This window comes from Cetorhinus maximus, chromosome 22, assembly GCF_964194155.1.
Source record: "Cetorhinus maximus chromosome 22, sCetMax3.hap1.1, whole genome shotgun sequence".
NCBI classification, from domain to species: Eukaryota; Metazoa; Chordata; class Chondrichthyes; order Lamniformes; family Cetorhinidae; genus Cetorhinus; species Cetorhinus maximus.
In genome coordinates, this window is record NC_135900.1 from 62,307,688 (window position 1) to 62,328,545 (window position 20,858).

The 20,858-nt window shown below is 47.0% G+C and overlaps 1 protein-coding gene across 5 annotated transcripts in view; it reads right to left on the reverse strand.

The window, feature by feature from the left end:
* Positions 1 to 20,858, reverse strand: part of mical3a (microtubule associated monooxygenase, calponin and LIM domain containing 3a) — a 301,509-nt gene that overhangs the window by 159,261 nt on the left and 121,390 nt on the right. For 3 of the 5 annotated variants that reach the window (XM_078568427.1, XM_078568425.1, XM_078568424.1), the window contains exons 14-15: positions 14,905 to 15,012; positions 4,174 to 4,277 (exon numbers count right to left, since the gene is read on the reverse strand). In XM_078568427.1, coding sequence (XP_078424553.1) covers positions 4,174 to 4,277; positions 14,905 to 15,012 — 212 coding nt within the window. The remainder of the gene's footprint in view (positions 1 to 4,173; positions 4,278 to 14,904; positions 15,013 to 20,858) is intronic. The other 2 variants (XM_078568426.1, XM_078568423.1) reach the window with 1 other exon arrangement.

Genomic DNA, 20,858 nt, shown 5'->3' on the forward strand with positions numbered 1-20,858 from the left:
ATTTGCAGTTCTCCTGTCCTCTTGTGCCTCAGCAATTTCCACTCTCACTTCCCTCAGTACACTTGGATGCATCTCATCCAGTCCTGATACCTTATCTATTTTAAGTAAAGATAACCTTCCAACACCTCCTCCCTCTCAATTGTAAGTTTTTCTAGTGTACCAGTTACCTCCTCTCTCACCTCGGCCTGGGTAGCATCTTTTTTTAAAAATTTATTCGTGGGATGTGAGCTTCGCTGGCTAGGCCAGCATTTATTGCCCATCCCTAGCTGCCCTTGTTCAGAGGGCATTTAAGAGTCAACCACAGTGCTGTGGGTCTGAAGCCATATGTAGGCCAGACCAGGTAAGGGCATCGACAATGGTTTCATGGTCATCATTAGACTTTTAATTCCAGACTTTTATTGAATTCAAATTCCACCATCTGCCGTAGTGGGATTCAAACCTGGGTCACCAGAGCATTACCCTGGGTTTCTGGATTACTAGTAGAGCAACAATACAACTACGCCATTGCCTCCCCACCAAAGACATATGCAGAGTACTTGTTTAGCACTTCTGCTACTTCCCCAGCCTCCACATGCAAGTCCCCTTTTTTGTCCCTAATTTTTCTTTTACCACCCTTTTATTATGTACATGCTTATAGAAGACCTTTTATGTTCACTGCCAGCCAATTTCATGCTCTCTCATTGCTTTTCTTACTAATTTCTTCACTTCCCCTCTGGTCCTTCTATATTCAGCCTGATTCTCCATTGTATTTTCTACCTGACATCTGTCGTAAGCGCACTTCTTCCTTTACATCTTCACCTCCATCTCCCTTGTCATCCAGGGTGCTCTGGATTTATTTGACCTATCTTTCCCCTTCAAAGGAATATACCTCGGCATTGCCTGTAGTACTTTTTCTTTGAAGGTGGTCCATTGTTCAGCCATTGTCTTTTCTGCCAACATTGGATTCCAACTCACTCGATTCAGATGCATTCTCATCCCATCAAAGTTGGCTTCCCCCAATTAATTATCCCTGTTCTAGATTCTTCTCTATCCTTTTCCATAATTAACCTAAACCTTCTGATACAATGGTTACTGTCCCCTAGAGGCTCTCCCACTGATATTTGATCCACTTAGGCCAACTCATTCCCCAGGTCCAAAAACGCATGTCCTCTCGTTGGACTGGAAACATACTACGGCGGAAAATTATCTTGAACACATTCCAGTAATTCTTGCCCCTCTTGTCCTTTTGTAATATTCCTATCCCAGTCTATAGTTGGATAATTGAAGTGCCCCATTATGATTACTCTAATTCTTCCATCTATGTAATTTCTTTGCAAATTTGTTTCTCCACATCCCTTCCACTAGTTGGTAGTCTATATGCTACACCAATCAATGTTATTGCACCTTTCCCATTCCTTACCTCTAGCCAGAGAGATTCCATCCTCGTATCCTCTGGAACATCCTCTCTCTAGTGCTCGAATGCCATTTTTAATCAATACTGCCACTCCCCCATCATACCTCACCCCAACCCCCCACATTTTCTTCCTTTCCTTCCTGTCCTATTTCTCCTAAACACCTTGTATCCAGGGATGTTTAACACCCAGTCCTGCCTTTCTTTGAGCCAGGTCTCTGTTATAGCAATAATATCACAATTCCATTTGTCAACCTGTGCCTGCAGTATCTTATTAATCACACTCCGTGCATTCACATACATGCACATTAGCCCCGATTTAGGCTTTTTTACTTTCCCGCTTATTCTAACCCCATCTAATGACTTACTGTTGCCTACTCTAATTCTATCAAACTGTCCAAGTATTCTGTCTGCCTTGATACTACTCTCTGTTATATCCTCCTTATCAGTTAATACTTCTCTACTTCCCACTGCCAGTTTTTCTCCTCTCCACTCTGAATTTCCCCTCAGGTTCCCACCCCTCTGCCAATCTAGTTTAAACCCTCCCCAACAGCACAGGGTTAGATACAGGGTAAATCTCTCTCTATACTGTGCCCATCAAACACTCCCAGGGCAGGTACAGCATGGGGTTAGACACAGAGTAAAGCTCCTTCTACACTGTCCCCATCAAACACTCCCAGGACAGGTACAGCACGGATTAGATACAGAGTAAAGCTCCCTCTACACTGTCCCCATCAAACACTCCCAGGACAGGTACAGCACGGGGTTAGATACAGAGTAAAGCTTTCTCTACACTGTCCCCATCAAACACTCCCAGGACAGGTACAGCACAGGGTTAGATACAGAGTAAAGCTCCCTCTACACTGTCCCCATCAAACACTCCCAAGACAGAAACAGCACGGGGCTAGAAACAGAGTAAAGCTCCCTCTACACTGCCCCTGTCAAACACTCCCAGGACAGATACAGCACGGGGCTAGACACAAAGTAAAGCTCCCTCTACACTGCCCCCATCAAACGCTCCCAGGACAGGTACAGCACAGGGTTAGATACAGAGGAAACCTCCCTCTACACTGTCCCCATCAAACACTCCCAGGACAGGTACAGCACGGGGTTAGATACAGAGTAAAGCTCCCTCTCCACTGTCCCTGTCAAACACTCCCAGGACAGGTACAGCACGGGGTTAGATACAGAGTAAAGCTCCCTCTACACTGTCCCCATCAAACACTCCCATGGCAGGTACAGCACGGGGTTAGATACAGAGTAAAGCTCCCTCTACACTGTCCCCATCAAACACTCCCAGGACAGGTACAGCACGGGGTTAGATACAGAGTAAAGCTCCCTCTACACTGTCCCCATCAAACACTCCCAGGACAGGTACAGCACGGGGTTAGATACAGAGTAAAGCTCCCTCTACACTGTCCCCATCAAACACCTTCAGGACACGAACAGAACAGATGAACTTTGTCAAATTGGGAAAATATTGTCACCATCACCTTTGTCTCAAATCTAACCAAACTGAAAATTTGTTCCCATAAGCATTGCATTGAATACTCAGCTTCTGAAAAGACGGCTGAGGGAAGCTAACTTGTAGCAATCAAAAATACAATTTCTAAATTTGCAGATGACACCAGTTTGTGGCTTATACGCAATACTCAGGAGGACTGCAACAAATTGCAGAAGGACATGAACAAACTTGCAGAAAAGGTAAATCATTTCCAAATGAAGTTCAACACAGATAATTGTGAGGTCAAACCTTTGAGTAAGATGAATAGGGGAAGCCTTGGTGTGTTAAAGGAACAGAGGGATCTCAGAGTACAAATAGATCAACAGCAAAAGTTGCGCCACATGAAAATAGTAAACCAAGCACTCGGCTTTATTTCTAGAGGGATAGAATTGAAAAGGAGACAAGGTCTGCCGAACCTTTATCAAACCTCAGTTAGACCGCACAGAGTACTGGGTGCAGTACTGGTCACCATATTATAAAAAGGATATAGAGGCACTGGGGAGGGTGCAGAGAAGGTTTACAAGGATGATCCCAGAAATGTGTAGGTATACATATCAGGAAGGGATTGGCAGGCTGGATCTCTTCTCTCTTGAGGAAAGAAGGCTGAGGGATGATCTGATTGAGGTCTTTATAATTCTGAAAGGTTTTAATAGAGTGGACACAGAGAGCATGTTTCCTCTTGTGGGGAAAAGCAGAACAAGAGGACATCAACATAAGCTAGTCACCAAGAAATGCAATGAGGAATTCCAGAGAAACTGTTTTCCCAAAGAGTGTGGAAATCATTCCCACAAGGAATGGCTGAAGTGAATAGTACAGATGCATTTAGGGGGAAGCTAGACGAGCATAGGGGGGAGAAGGGAATAGAGTTATGATGATAGATTTAGATACGACGAAAGGGGGCTCAATGAAGCAGAAACACCAGCATAGACTGGTTGGGCCGAATGGCCTGTTTCCGTGTTAGATATCCTATGTAATCTTATGTAAGGGTGTACATCACTCAATGCCATTTGCGGCTGGGATGTCGCCTGTGGTCTGTTTTACTGATGCCTTGCCCGTGCGCACATTCAGTTTGTAGTCAGGTGAAACCCTTGCACTCTCATCATGTGCGTCACCAATATGGAGCCTCCAACAGTCAACTTGGCAGCAAAAAGGTCAGAAACTTACCATTGTCCCAGTAAAGGTCCTGTGGTATGAAGGTGAACAATGGATGCAATAGCACCGCTTGACTCATAAACCCTGAGCAGTACACTGGGGCCCAGCAGCAGAGAGTTTCAGATAGATAGTTACCTGTTTCCACTGAGGAACAGCACTCAGTTGTGGGGCATCCCTTTGTCTGCTGTTAGGCTGTTGGCCAGGATATTCTTCCTCGAACATGTTTGATCGCTGTCAGCATAGAGTGATGGTGTTCAGCCAAAGGTTGGGGAGGGGAGGGATGCAGAGGGCAGAATGGCAGTCAAGCAACAAGCAGCAACAAAAAGCAAGGGTCCATGGTAAGCAGGGGAAGGCAACATGAAGAAAAAAGAGAAAAAAGGGAAAATTAAACCATGTTTAAAAATGTCAAGCACTGGGATGAAAGGAGGATGATTTGGGATTCAGGAGAAGTGATGGTAATTATAAATCAGTGACACCCAATCAACAAAATTGCATCACACTGGCAAAGGAAAATAAACCTGGATCAAATAGACTTGCAGCCTCTCACCTTCATACGTCCCAGCAGCACCTTCATACATCCCAGCAGCACTGACATCGCACCTTTATCACCCCGACATCACTCCCAGCCGCACTGACATCACACCTTCATCACTCCCAACAGCACTGACATCTCTCCTTCATCACCCCCAACAGCACTGACAGCTCACCTTCATCACTCCCAACAGCACTGACATCTCATCTTCATCACCCCCAACAGCACAGACATCGCACCTTCATCACTCCCAACAGCACTGACATCTCACCTTCATCACTCCCAACAGCACAGACATCTCACCTTCATCACTCCCAGCAGCACTGACATCTCACCTTCATCAGTGCCAGCAGCATTGAAATCTCACCTTCATCACTCGCAGCAGCACTGACATCTCACCTTCATCACTCCCAGCAGCACTGACATCTCACCTTCATCACTCCCAGCAGCACTGACATCTCACCTTCATCACTCCCAGCAGCACTGACATCTCATCTTCATCACTCCCATCAGCATTGACATCTCACCTTCATCACCCCAACAGCACTGACATCTCCCCTTCATCACTCCCTTCAGCACTGACATCACAACTTCATCACTCCCAAGAGCACTGATATCTCACGTTCATCACTCCCAGCAGCACTGACATCTCACGTTCATCACTCCCAGCAGCACTGACATCTCACCTTCATCACTCGCAGCAGCAAAGACATCTCACCGTCATCAATCCCAGCAGCACTGACATCTCACCTTCATCACTCCCAGCAGCATTGACATCTCACCTTCATCACTCCCATCAGCACGGACATCACCCCTTCATCACTTCCAGCAGCACTGACATCACACCTTCATCACTCCAGGCAACAATGACATCTCACCTTCATCACTCCAGGCAACACTGACATCTCACCTTCATCACCCCCTACAGCACTGACATCTCACCTTCATCTCTCCCAGCAGCATGGACATTACCCCCTCATCACTACCAGCAGCACTGACATCACGCCCTCATCACTACCAGCAGCACTGACATCTCACGTTCATCACTCCCAGCAGCACTGATATCTCACCTTAATCACTCGCAGCAGCACTGACATCTCACCTTCATCACTCCCAGCAGCACTGACATCTCACCTTCATCACTCCCAGCAGCACTGACATCTCACAATCATCACTCCCAGCAGCACTGACATCTCACCTTCATCACTCACAGCAGCACTGACATCAAAACTTCATCATTCCCAGCAGCACTGTCATCTCACCTTCTTCACTCCCAGCAGCACTGACATCTCACCTTCATCACTCGCAGCAGCACTGACATCTCACCTTCATCACTCGCAGCAGCACTGACATCTCACCTTCATCACTCCCACCAGCACTGACATCTCACCTTCATCACTCCCACCAGCACTGACATCACACCTTCATCACTCCCAGCAGCACTGACATCTCACCTTCATCACTCCCAGCAGCACTGACATCTCACCATCATCACTCCCAGCAGCACTGCCATCTCACCTTCATCACTCCCAGCAGCACTGACATCTCCCCGTCATCACTCCCAGCAGCACTGACATCTCACCTTCATCACTCCCAGCAGCACTGACATCTCACCTTCATCACTCCCAGCAGAACTGACATCTCATCTTCATCACTCCCAGCAGCACTGACATCTCACTTACATCACTCCCAGCAGCAGTGACATCGCACCTTCATCAGTCACAGCAGCACTGACATCTCCCCGTCATCACTCCCAGCAGCACTGACATCTCACCTTCATCACTCCCAGCAGCACTGACATCTCAACCTTCATCACTCCCAGCAGCACTGACATCTCCCCGTCATCACTCCCAGCAGCACTGACATCTCACGTTCATCACTCCCAGCAGAACTGACATCTCACCTTCATCAGTCCCAACAGCACTGACATCTCACCTTCATCACTCCCAACAGCACTGACATCTCACTTTCATCACTCCCAACAGCACTGACATCTCACCTTCATCACTCCCAGCAGCACTGACATCTCACCTTCATCACTCCCAGCAGCACTGACATCTCATCTTCATCACTCCCGGCAGCACTGACATCTCACCATCATCACTCCCAGCAGCACTGACATCTCACCTTCATCACTCCCAGCATCATCATTACACCTTTATCACTCCCAGCAGCACTGACATCACAACGTCATCATTCCCAGCAGCACTGACATTACAGCTTCATCATTCCCAGCAGCAGACATCACAACTTCTTGACACCCAGCAGCACTGACATCACAACTTCATCACTGACAGCAGCACTGACATTACAGCTTCATCATTCCTAGCAACCCGGACATCTCAACTTCAGCACTCCCAGCAGAACTGGCATAACAACTTCATCACTCCCAGCGGCAATGACGTCACACCTTCATCACTCCCAGCAGTACTGACATCTTACCTTCATCACCCCCAACAGCACTGACATCTCACCTTCATCACTCCCAACAGCACTGACATCTCTCCTTCATCACTCCCAGCAGCACTGACATCTCACCTTCATCACTCCCAACAGCACTGACATCTCACCTTCATCACTCCCAACAGCACTGACATCTCACCTTCATCACTCCCAGCAGCACTGACATCTCACCTTCATCACTCCCAGCAGCACTGACATCGCACCTTCATCACACCCAGCAGAACTGACATCTCACTGTCATCACTCCCAGCAGCACTTACATCTCACCTTCATCAGTCCCAGCAGCACTGATGTCACACTATCATCTCTCCCAGCAGCACTAACATCATTCCCAGCAGCACTGACATCTCACCTTCATTACTACCAGCAGCACCTACATCACTCCCAGCATGACGGACATCACCCCCTCATCCCTCCCAGCAGCACTGACATCACAACTTCATTACTCCCAGCAGCACTGACATCTCACCTTCATCACTCCCAGCAGCACTGACATCAAAACTTCATCATTCCCAGCAGCACTGACATCACACCTTCATCACTCCCACCAGCACTGACATCTCACCTTCATCACTCCCAGCAGCACTGACATCTCACCTTCATCACTCCCAGCAGCACTGACATGAAAACTTCATCATTCCCAGCAGCACTGACATCACGCCTTCATCACTCCCAGCAGCACTGACATCTCACCTTCATCACTCCCAACAGCACAGACATCTCACCTTCATCACTCCCAGCAGCACTGACATCTCACCTTCATCACTCCCAGCAGCACTGACATCTCCCTGTCGTCACTCCCAGCAGCACTGACATCTCACCTTCGTCACTCCCGGCAGCACGGAAATCTCCCCGTCATCACTCCCAGCAGCACTGACATCTCACCTTCATCACTCCCAGCAGCACTGACATCTCACCTTCAATACTCCCAGCAGCAGACAGTACACCTTTATCACTCCTAGTAGCACTGACATCACAACGTCATCATTCCCAGCAGCACTGACATTACAGCTTCATCATTCCCAGCAGCACTGACATCACAACGTCTTGACTACCAGCAGCACTGACATCACAACTTCATCACTGCCAGCAGCACTGTCATTACAACTTCATCATTCCCAGCACTGACATCTCACTTTCATCAGTCCTAGCAGCACTGACATCTCATCTTCATCACCCCCAACAGCACTGACATCTCATCTTCATCACCCCCAACAGCACTGACATCTCACCTTCATCACCCCCAACAGCACTGACATCTCTCCTTCATCACTCCCAGCAGCACTGACATCTCACCTTCATCACTCCCAGCAGCACTGACATCGCACCTTCATCACACCCAGCAGAACTGACATCTCACCGTCATCACTCCGAGCAGCACTTACATCTCACCTTCATCAGTCCCAGCAGCACTGATGTCACACTATCATCTCTCCCAGCAGCACTAACATCACTCCCAGCAGCAATGACATCTCACCTTCATTACTATCAGCAGCACCTACATCACTCCCAGCATGACGGACATCACCCCCTCATCCCTCCCAGCAGCACTGACATCTCACGTTCATCACTCCCAGCAGCACTGACATCAAAACTTCATCATTCCCAGCAGCACTGACATCACACCTTCATCACTCCCACCAGCACTGACATCTCACCTTCATCACTCCCAGCAGCACTGACATCTCACCTTCATCACTCCCAGCAGCACTGACATCAAAACTTCGTCATTCTCAGCAGCACTGACATCACACCTTCATCACTCCCACCAGCACTGACATCTCACCTTCATCACTCCCAGCAGCACTGACATCACGCCTTCATCACTCCCAGCAGCACTGACATCTCACCTTCATCACTCCCAGCAGCACTGACATCTCACCTTCATCACTCCCAGCAGCACTGACATCTCCCCGTCGTCACTCCCAGCAGCACTGACATCTCACCTTCATCACTCCCGGCAGCACGGAAATCTCCCCGTCATCACTCCCAGCAGCACTGACATCACACCTTCATCACTCCGAGCAGAACTGACATCTCACCTTCATCACTCCCAGCAGAACAGACATCTCACCTTCATCACTCCCAGCAGCACTGACATCTCACTTTCATGACTCCCAGCAGCACTGACATCGCACCTTCATCACTCCCAGCAGCACTGACATCTCATCTTCATCACTCCCAGCAGAACTGACACCTCACCTTCATCACCTCCAGCAGCACTGACATCTCACCTTCATCACTCCCACCAGCACTGACATCTCACCTTCATCACTCCCACCAACACTGACATCTGACCTTCATCACTCCCAGCAGCACTGACATCTCACCTTCATCACTCCCAGCAGCACTGACATCTCACCTACATCACCGCCAACTGCACTGACATCTCACCTTCATCACCCCCAACAGCACTGACATCACAGCTTCGTCACTCCCAGCAGCACAGACATCTCACCTTCATCACTCCCAGCAGCACTGACATTACAACTTCATCACTCCCAGCAGCACTAACATCTCACCTTCATCACTCCCAGCAGCACTGACATCTCACCTTCATCACTCCCAGCAGCACGAACATCTCACCTTCGTCAGTCTCAGCAGCACTGACATCACTCCCAGCAGCACGGAAATCACCCCCTCATCACTCCCAACAGCACTGACATCACAACGCCATCACTCCCAGCAGCAGACATTACACCTTTATCACTCCCAGCAGCACTGACATCACAACGTCATCATTCCCACCAACACTGACATCTCACCTTCATCACTCCCACCAACACTGACATCTCACCTTCATCACTCGCAGCAGCACTGACATCACACCTTCATCACTCCCAGCAGCACTGACATCTCACCTACATCACCCCCAACAGCACTGACATCTCACCTTCATCACCCCCAACAGCACTGACATCTCACCTTCATCACCCCCAACAGCACTGACATCTCACCTTCTTCACTCCCAGCAGAACTGGCATCTCACCTTCATCACTCCGAGCAGCACTGACATCTCACCTCGTCACGCTCAGCAGCACTGACATCTCACCTGCATCACTCCCAGCAGCACAGACATCTCACCTTCATCACTCCCAGCAGCACTGACATCTCAGCTTCATTACTCCCAGGAGCAGCGATCTCACGTTAATCACTCCCGGCAGCACTGACATCTCACCTCCACCACAAATTCCTCTCCTTAGTTATCTTTTACCATTGTCTGAGTCTGCACCAGACTTTCCCAATCTCTCAGTGTATCTATATTATACCAATCAGAGTTTCCAACTGCAAATCCTCTCCACCGTGAAGCCTGTCGCCTTCCAGTATCTTATTATCACCCACTTCTACTACTGAAATCCTCATCCATGCGTTTCCTTCTACCCTCATTCCTGACCAATCCAATGCCCTCCTTGCCAGCCTCCCATCTTCAACCTTCCATAAACACCAGTTCATCCCGAATTCTGCTGCCTATAGCCTAACTTGCACCATCCCGTTTACCCATTACCCCTGTGCTCTCATGGCTCCCAGTTCATGAATAACCTTCAAATTCTCATCCTCGTAACGAAACCCTCCACAGCCTCACCTGCTTCCCTATCTCTGTAACCTCCTCCAGCCTCTTATAGCCCTCCAAGGTCTCTGTGCTTCTCCTCTTATCGATCCTGATTTTCACAATCCACCTTTTTTGCTTTGTTTGGTAGGCCCTTAACTCTGGAATTCCCTCTCTAAATATCTCTGCCTCTTAAGAACCTCTCCCTCCCTCCCATTAAGATGCTATTAAAACTGACCACCTTGAACAAGCTTCTAGTCATCCCTCCTAATTTCTCTCTCTTTGCCTTGCTGTCAATGTTCCTCTGACATCTCTGTGAAGCAGCCTGGGACATTTTCCTATGTTAAAGGTACAACAGGTTGTTGCTGTAATTGCCCCTTCATCTTCTAGTGTTAATCTTCTTTAGCTTCAGTTACTGATTCACCAACTAGTGGAAAATCATAGCGAGATCTGTCAATCCTCCTTCCACAATTTTAATACTCTTCATGCCAGGTCCCTAGTACTGCATCCTTAATATTCCAACTGTGGTTCAATGTCCAGTCCATAATATTCAACACACCTGTAGAAATCTCAGAATCCCATTTGTCTTCTTAATGGGAATTTCTGCCCTCTCTTCTCCCACCTACACTCCTAAAATCTCTCAGCCACCCCAGTCTGTATACACACTTATCCTGTGGTGTGATTGCATTTCACTATTTGCTTTTCCCAAATGCATGACTTCATGTTTCTCTCTTGGTCTACCCCTCTAATCTGCCTACATCCTCCTGTAATCCATCACATTCTTACTTACAGTTTTCCAATACTGCTGCTTTTCCATCTATGTTTAATATTTGATGTTAACTGCAAAGGAGAGAAGTTCCAATACGATCTCCCACATTCCACCACTCCTAAAATATCTAGCTATCCCTATTCTTTTCCTTTGTGTTCCATATCCATTGCTCCTTCCTACATGCTACTGTGTTCCCTAAATTCCATGTGCACTGTTTGTTGTAACAAGTCTTACCTGGCACAATATCAAGTGCTTTATGAATATCCCCCCCTCACCGCACTGCAGGAAACATTCCCCATTCCAAACCCTTTCCATAGTCCAAATTCCCTCCACTTTCTAGAAACTTGACCCATTCCATCCCTTCCCCTTTCAATGAACCCCATTTCATTCCAGGATCCTTCCCCATTCCAAACCCCTTCCATGTTTCAGAATTCCTTCAATAAATATATAAATATGTAGATAAATTATGATTGATATAACATATAACTGCACTGATTCAAGGTTATTTCAACCTGAAACAATGAGCAGAATCTTCCAGTCATGCCAGCAGCAGGAATCATACCAGGCTTAATTTGGCAGGAGGCAAGAAACCGATTTCCCAATGTGGGATAAACTGTTGGAATTCTGTTCTCAGGACTTTCAAGGCCGGTCAAAGGTTGGTCGAGCTTCCCAACAAACGATGTCGGGAGTCCCATTAGCATGTGTTAGCATGTCATGCATGCTCATTAAAAGGCCACCTCGCTGGAATTAAGCTCCCAGCCAACGAGAATTTAGAACATTCAGTTTCCCAACTGTTTATAAGTGGCGTGCGCCTGGTAAGCTTCACCTCTTCCACGACTCTGAGGTCAGTAGATGTTGCTTTCACCTTCTTGGAGACCTCACATAACTTCACTCATATCGAGTGCTGGTAGGAAACAGTGCCCCAAAGGTGGACACAGGAGGCAGGGTCAGCAGAGAATTGGGCTGGAGCGTGGGGGTGTTGAGAGTGCCTGGCGAAGTGACGGTGGTGGGGGGTAAGAGTATCTGGGGAAGGGGGGGCAGAAAGAATGTCTTAGAGGGCGGGGTTAATGGTGTCAAAGGTGGGGTCCTCGGGGGGGTGAACTCAGGGTACTGGTAATAGGAGAGAACAGTCACAGTCAGAGTGGGGAATGGGATGCAATAGGGTGGCAGGTCCAGGGTGAGAGCCTGGTAGGTGAAGGTCTCATTGGTGGGGGTCACAGAGGGAGATAGGACAGGTGGCTCGGATAATGGGAGGGAGCAGGGTCAGGGTGGGTATAGGCATGGTAACAGGTGTCAGCTCTGAGGGGAGGAAAGGCACTTGGAGGTGGATCGCGATAGTGTCCAGGGTAACGCGGGAGGTTCAAGGGTGACAGAGGGGAGAGAAATGGTGATACTGAGCGGGTTAAGGGTGATTGAGGGAGTTGGTGGGTGACAGTGGGGAGGGGAGAAGTTATTGGACCAATAAAAAAATCATTGCTAGAAATAAGTTCTAGAGGAATGAAAGCTGGATGGTGACCAGATGTATAGGAGGAAAAGAATTTGATCCTTTGAGGAGAAAATTGGTATAATGTTCCAGGGTAGGGCATTTATGTGATATTCATAGGACCAAACTTATCTTTAGCTGCTGTAATTATTTGAAACTTTACACAAGTTTCTGATGCACATTTAATACTGCAGATAGTATGAAAGCTCTCCTAGCCATTTTATATACAACAACCGGGGGGAACATAGATTTAACTTGTCAATCTTTCATCTCCATTTTCCATCATCAAGCTATTGTAACCATAAATGTTCCTAATGGCACAGTTAACCATCTACTCAGTTTTGGTACTCTGCATCTGACTGGTTCTTTCCGACAGGAATTGGACCAGGAAAAAATGGTGCTTTAATGTTTCTTCATAATGTACACCATTTCTCAAATCTGACCTTGGCCACGCAGTTAGTCAGTCAGTGAGATCCCTCGAGGTGGGAAGAGGGTCTTTTTGGGTGGGTGGAGTTCAAGGTCAGCACACGTGATTGACTAAAGGGACACCCTAATAATCACGAGGCAACTGGATGTCAACCCTGCTCAGTTGTGTTCTCCTCTCTGGTGAAGCCCACATGGCAACAGGTGTGTTCCCGACTCATGGGTCTCATAGCATCGAGATCCCAGCAAGGTGTGGAGCTGCTGTTCATTCTGTGCGATTTGTCATCTGCTGCAGTCAGAGGCAGTGAGCGAGGGAGGGAGGTGGATGCCTCCAAGGGACACGGCTGGTGGACAGCAGCAAACTCCTGACTCCAAACCTCCATCCTCCCAGGTGAATGCTCATGGCTGACAAGGGCTCATGTGATTCGTCTTTCTATCCTGCCAAGGCAATGGTCTCTCTATAGAGTTTTGAGGGTAGTGGAGGCAAGCGGAATAGTGTCAGAGGGAGGGTTTTTGCACACGGCTGTCATCACCCTGATTAAAGAGCAATGTCTCCGTGCACAGTCATGTATGAACAGGAGAAGCACCCATTTCTGGTCCTCCACGATGCCTATTTCCATTATTTTAAAATGTATTTCCATCCATTGTTTTATCTCTACCTTTTAGCCTATTTTGATTCCTTCACCCCACCCCACCCCCACTAGAGCTATCTGTACCTTGCTTGTCCTGCTTTCTACCCTTAATTAGCACATTCCTTAGATAATATCACCACCTTCAACACCTCTTTGTCCTTTTGTCTATGACATCTTTTGGTTATCTCCACCTATCACTGGCCCTCTATTCAGCTCTACCTGTCCCACCCCCACTTAAACCAGTTTATATTTCAACTCTCTTCTATTTTTACTTAGTTCTGTTGAAGAGTCATACGGACTCGAAACGTTAACTGTGTTCCTCTCCGCAGATGCTGCCAGACCTGCTGAGTTTCTCCAGGTGTTTTTATTTTTATGATCCTTTCTAAAGTGTTTTGCACAAATATTAACAGAGTCCTAACAATGTTTTGTAAAGGTTTAGTATAGCTTTCTTTCATTTATACTTTATGCCTCAGTTCATAATGGAAAGGATTCCTTTTTAACTACCCTCGCAGCTTGTTCTGCCAGTTTTAAAGATTATTTTATGTACACACTCAGGGGCTCCAGTTCCTAAACATCATTACTAGTTATATCATCTATTGACCTTGCTCAGAAAAGGAGTCTCTCATTGACCACTTTATCAAAAGCCCTCTGGAATTGAAAAAACAATAAAGGTTCCCATCACTCAGTCTCACTATTAATCTATCAGTTTTTTGACACACAATCTCGGATTCATTCAGTTGGATATACCATTATGAAGGTTTGTTACATCACACCTATTCATCTACTGAGTTTCTGATTGGATTGTTCATTCCAATAGTTTTCCAATTATTGAGGCTAATCTAATGGATTGTAGATGGAAACTTAAAATAAATTGAATACAGACTGGGGCACACAGCCCACCAGGCCAGACCATCACCATTGTACCTATCTCTGCTCCACACCACACACACAGACACTTCCCTCCCCATTCTTGCATCCCCATCTCCCCACCCATCCACCAAAACCTTACTTGTCTCTTCACTCCATGCGATGGTCCAGGGACATTGTTATCAGACCTAGCCAAGAACTGATTGGCGATGGATTTGACACTGCCCTTCTGGTAGGGGTCCCGTTCTTCCTGGAATGCAACACAATGTTGAGAGGGGTCAGGCTGTCTCCATAAAACACACAGTGCACCAGCACCACACAGATTGTGTATAAACATTGGTGCAATCTCTGTTTCACTACCATCATCTCATACTTACAATTCTATCCAGTTCACCAACTCCTCCATCACAGAAAGAGAACACTATCAACAGAGTGAAAGAGGAGCTAGATAGGATACTGGACAGGCTAAACATTGATAAAGACAAGCTGTTAGATAGGCTGACTGGACTTAAAAATCTCCAGGACCAGGTCAGATGGATCGGAAAATGCTGAGGGGTTTAAGGGAGGAAATTGCAGAGGCACTGGCCACAACTTTTGTGTCTTCCTTAGACTCGGGCGGAGCCAGAGGGCTGGAGACTTGCAAATGTTACACCATTGTTCAAAAAAGGGTGTAAACATAATCGCAGCAATTACAGGCTAGTCAGTTTAACTGCGGTGGTGGGGAGGTTTTTCAAAATAATAATCCAGGACAAAATCATCACTTGAACAGGTGTGGATTAATTAAGGACAGCCTTTATTAAGGATAAACTGTAATTAACTCACATGATTGAGTTTCTGATGAGGTGACATGAGGTCAATAAGGGTAATATGGTTGATATGGCATATGTGGACTTCCAAAAGGCTTTTGGTAAAGTGCCACATAACAGGCTTGTCAGTAAAGTTCAAACCCATGGAAGAAAATGGAAAGTGGATTCAAAGTTTCCTGAGTGACAGGAGACAGAAGGTTTTGCTACTGGTTTTGCTACACCAGACTGGAGCTGGTGTTCCCTAGCTCTGAAGTCTCTGTATTCAGCCTGGCTCTCATTTTTGTTTGTCATATGCACCTATATTCTGGGTGATCTTAATCTCTATTTGTTTAGTAATTCAGGGAGCTCTGGCTCTGTTTGCCCTCCCTACTATCCCACTCTTGGGGATGGACCTTGACAGTACCTGAACGATCTCCTCTTTAAAGGCTTGATTACAGTTTTCAGGGCCATTAGAAACACTGTACACAGTGCCAATAAAACAGGACTCCACAAGGTGTGTGTGACTCCGGACAGAGGGTTACTGTGGATGATGGGTCCTGTGCATGTGGGACTAACTCACTTTATTGACTGGTCTCCTGGTGAGACACATTAGTCCTAAATTGTCCTAAAATATAAAACACAAAAGGTGATGCAGTGAATAAAGAGGAGCATTAATTCTATACATAGTGCAACCAGCAAAATGCTTCTCAAAACATATGGAATTATTCAGTACACAGCGTCAGTATGGGCAGGGACAGTTATATGTCGGCCAGACCGGGTAAGGACAGCAGATTTCCTTCTGTAAAGGACATTAGTGAACCAGATGGGTTTCACAGCAATCCAGTAGTTTTATGATCATTATTAATAACAGTAGCATTATATTCCAAATATGCAAGTCAATTGAATTTACATTCCACCCACAGCCCCCTGCCCCTGCGCCCCCCCCCCCACCCCCCCACAACCTCCAACTACTAACAAGGTGGGCTTTAAACTCAGAGCGTTAGTCTGGGCCTCTGGATTGCTAGTCCAGTAACCAATAAGCTACCATCCTCATCTCCAACAAGAGAGAATCTAACCATCGCCCCTTGATGTTCAATGGCATTGCCATCGTTGAATCCCCCACTATCAACATCTTGGGGGTTACCATTGACCAGAAACTGAACTGGACTCGCCATATAAATACGGTGGCTACAAGAGCAGGTCAGAAGCTGGGAATCCTGTGGCGAGTAACTCACTTCCTGACTCCTCAAAGCTTGCCCACACAATCATACCTCACAGCCAATGTCCCAGACACAACCATCACCATTCCTGGGTATGTCCTGACCCACCAGCAGAACAGACCCAGCAGAGGTGGCGGCACAGAGGTATACAGTTGGGAGGGAGTTAACTTGGGAATCCTCTACATCAACTCTGGACCCCATGAAATCTCATGGCATCAGGTCAAATATGGGCAAGGAAACCTCCTGCTGATTACCACGTACCGCCCTCCCTCAGCTGATGAATCAGTGCTCCTCCACGCTGAACACCACTTGGAGGAAGCACTGAGGGCAGCAACAGTGCAGAATGTACTCTGGCTGGGGGACTTCAATAGCACCACTACAGACCAAGCTGGCCGTGTCCTAAAGGACAAAGCTGCTAGACTGGGTCTGCGGCAGGTGGTGAGGGAACCAACAAGAGGGAAGGATTTACTTGGCCTCATCTTCACCAATCTACCTGTTGCAGATGTATCTGTCCATGGCAATATTGGTAGGAGTGACCACCCAGAAAGTCTTGGTGGAGACAAAGCCTCGTCTTCATTTTGAGGATACCCTCAATCGTGTTGTGTGGCACGACCACCATACTAAATGAGATAGATTTCTAGCAACTCAAGACTGGGCATCCATGAGGTGCTGTGGGCCATCAGCAGCAGAATTGTACTCGGCCACAATCGGTAACCTCATGGCCCAACATATCCCCCACTCTACCATTATCAGGAAGCAAGGGGATCAACCCTGGTTCAATGAATAGTGCAGGAGGGCATGCCATGATCAGCACCAGACGTACCTAAAAATGAGGTGACAATCTGGTGAAGTTACTACATAGGACTACTTGCATGCCAAACAGCATAAGCAGCAAGTGATAGAACTAAGACATTCCACATGCAACGGATCAGATCCAAGCTCTGCAGTCCTGCCACATCCAGTCGTGAACTGTGGTGGTGTTGGAGTGTGATCGAATACTCCCCACTTGCCTGGATGAGTGCAGCTCCAACAACACTCAAGAAGCTTGACACCATCCAGGACAAAGCAGCCCGCTTGATTGGCACCACATCCACAAACATTCACTCCCTCCACCACTGACACACAGTAGCAGCAGTGTGTACCATCTACAAGATTCACTGCAGCAACTCACCAAGGCTCCTTAGACAGCACCTTCCAAACCCACGACTGCTCCCATCTACAAGGACAAGGGCAGCAGGCACATGGGAACACTGCCACCTGGAAGTTCCCCTCCAAACTACTCACCATACTGACTTGGAAATATATCGCTGTTCCTTCACTCTCGCTGGGTCAAAATCCTGGAACTCCCTCTCTAACAGCACTGTGGGTGTACCATGGACTGCAGCAGTTCAAGATGGAAGCTCACCACCACCTTCTCAAGGGCAATTAGGGATGGGCAATAAATGCTGGTCTAGCTGATGATGCTCACATTCCGTGAACGAATAAAAAACAACACAGTATGCAAGGACAGAAGGCAGATGGGGAGTTTAACAGCGAATGGAGTCAAAATGGGCAGAAGTCACTCTTTACAGAGGATCACTAGGGATACAGTCAAACTGTGAACAGGGTCACTCGGTACAAAGGTCATTCTGTACAAAGTATCAGTGACAGCAGTGGTTACTCTGCACAGAAGATCATAGAAAAGATATGAACGACTGATTGATGTAACGTATTTCATGACCACAAGACTATGCAAAGCACTTCCAAACTAGTGAGGTGAAGTGGAGTCACTATTATATCGTGGGAAAAGGCTGCAGCCAAATAGTGCACGGAATCTCACTCAAACAGACATCTTGTCATTTTTTTATTGTGATGTTGAGTATGAATGTGAATGTTTGGACAAGACACCAGGGTGAGCTCTCCTGCTCTTCTTCAAGATCGTGCCATTAGGTCCTTCCCATGCACCTGAGGGAGCAAATGTGGCCTCAGTTAACCATGTCACTGAAAGACAGCACCTCTGACAGTGCAGCACTCCTTCAGTGTTGCAATGGGGAGTAAGCATGGATTTCTGTGGTCAAGTTCGGGAGTGGAATATGAACACACAACTTTCTGACATGGTGGAATACACAATGCAAATGAACTCGCTCAGTACGTGGTATATATCGGCACAAGGGGCAACAATCTCAAGGTCAGGATAATAGGGCAGTAATAGTTGGGGATTTTAGCTACCCAAATATTAACTGGGATAGTTTTAGTGTGCAAGGTAGAGAGGGAGCAAAATTCTTAAGTTGCATCCAGAAGAAAATTTTTAGCCAGTATGTAGAAAGCCCAACAAGGGTGGTGGCAGTTCTGGACCTAATATTCAGAAATGAGCCCGGGCAGGTGGATGGCACAAGGGGCAACAATCTCAAGGTCAGGATAATAGGGCAGTAATAGTTGGGGATTTTAGCTACCCAAATATTAACTGGGATAGTTTTAGTGTGCAAGGTAGAGAGGGAGCAAAATTCTTAAGTTGCATCCAGAAGAAAATTTTTAGCCAGTATGTAGAAAGCCCAACAAGGGTGGTGGCAGTTCTGGACCTAATATTCAGAAATGAGCCCGGGCAGGTGGATGGCACAAGGGGCAACAATCTCAAGGTCAGGATAATAGGGCAGTAATAGTTGGGGATTTTAGCTACCCAAATATTAACTGGGATAGTTTTAGTGTGCAAGGTAGAGAGGGAGCAAAATTCTTAAGTTGCATCCAGAAGAAAATTTTTAGCCAGTATGTAGAAAGCCCAACAAGGGTGGCGGCAGTTCTGGACCTAATATTCAGAAATGAGCCCGGGCAGGTGGATGGCGTATCAGTAGGGGAGCATTTTGGAGATAGTGACCATAACACAGTTAGATTTAGGATAGTTATGGAAAAAGATAAGTTCTAAACTGGGGAAAGGCTAATTTTACTAAGATGGGATACGATTTGGCCCAAGTGGACTGGGAGCAGCTACTTGCAGATAAAACTGTGTCAGAGCAGTGGGAGGTATTCAAGGAGGAAATAGCAAGAGTACAGGGCAAATATATTCCCGTAAAGACCAAGGTGGGGGACCAAGTCCGGAGAACCCTGGATGTCAAGGGGCATAAAGGTTAGGGTTAAGGAAAAAAGAGAAGCTTATGGCAGATACCAAGGGCTTAATATGGCAGTTTCCCTAGAGCAGTATAAAAAGTGCAGGGAGGACCTTAAAAACGAAATTAGGAAAGCTAAAAGTGTGCATGAGAAAGCATTGGTGGGTAGAATAAAGGAAGATCCAAAGGGGTTTTTAAAATATATAAAGAGCAAGAGGATAACTAGGGAAAGAGTAGGGCCAATTAGGGGCCATAGCAGTAATCTGTGTGTGGACCTGGAAGACGTGGGTACAATCCTCAATGAATACTTTGTATCGGTCTTCACACTGGAAAAGGATGACGATGGTATAGACATCAGGGTGGAGGACTGTGAAATATTAGAGGAAATTCACATAGAGGAGATACTATAAGACCATAAGACCAAAAGATATAGGAGCAGAAATTAGGCCATTCGGCCCATCGAGTCTGCTCCGCCATTCAATCATGGCTGATAAGTTTCTCAACCCCATTCTCCCGCCTTCTCCCCGTAACCTTTGATCCCCTTACCAATCAAGAACCTATCTATCTCGGTCTTAAATACACTCAATGACCTGGCCTCCACAGCCTTCTGTGGCAATGAATTCCACAGATTCATCACTCTCTGGCTAAAGAAGTTTCTCCTCATCTCTGTTCTAAAAGCTTTTCCCTTTACTCTGAGGCTGTGCCCTCGGGTCCTAGTGTCTCCTACTAATGAAAACATCTTCCCCACGTCCACTCTATCCAGGCCTTTCAATATTCTGTAAGTTTCAATCAGATCTCCCCTCATCCTTCTAAACTCCATCGAGTATAGACCCAGAGTCCTCAAACGTTCCTCATATATTAAGCCTTTCATTCCTGGGATGGTTCTCGTGAACCTCCTCTGGACCCTCTCCAGGGCCAGCACATCCTTCATGAGATACGGGGCCCAAAATTGCTCACAATATTCTAAATGTGGTCTGACCAGAGCCTTATAAAGCCTCAGCAGCACATCCC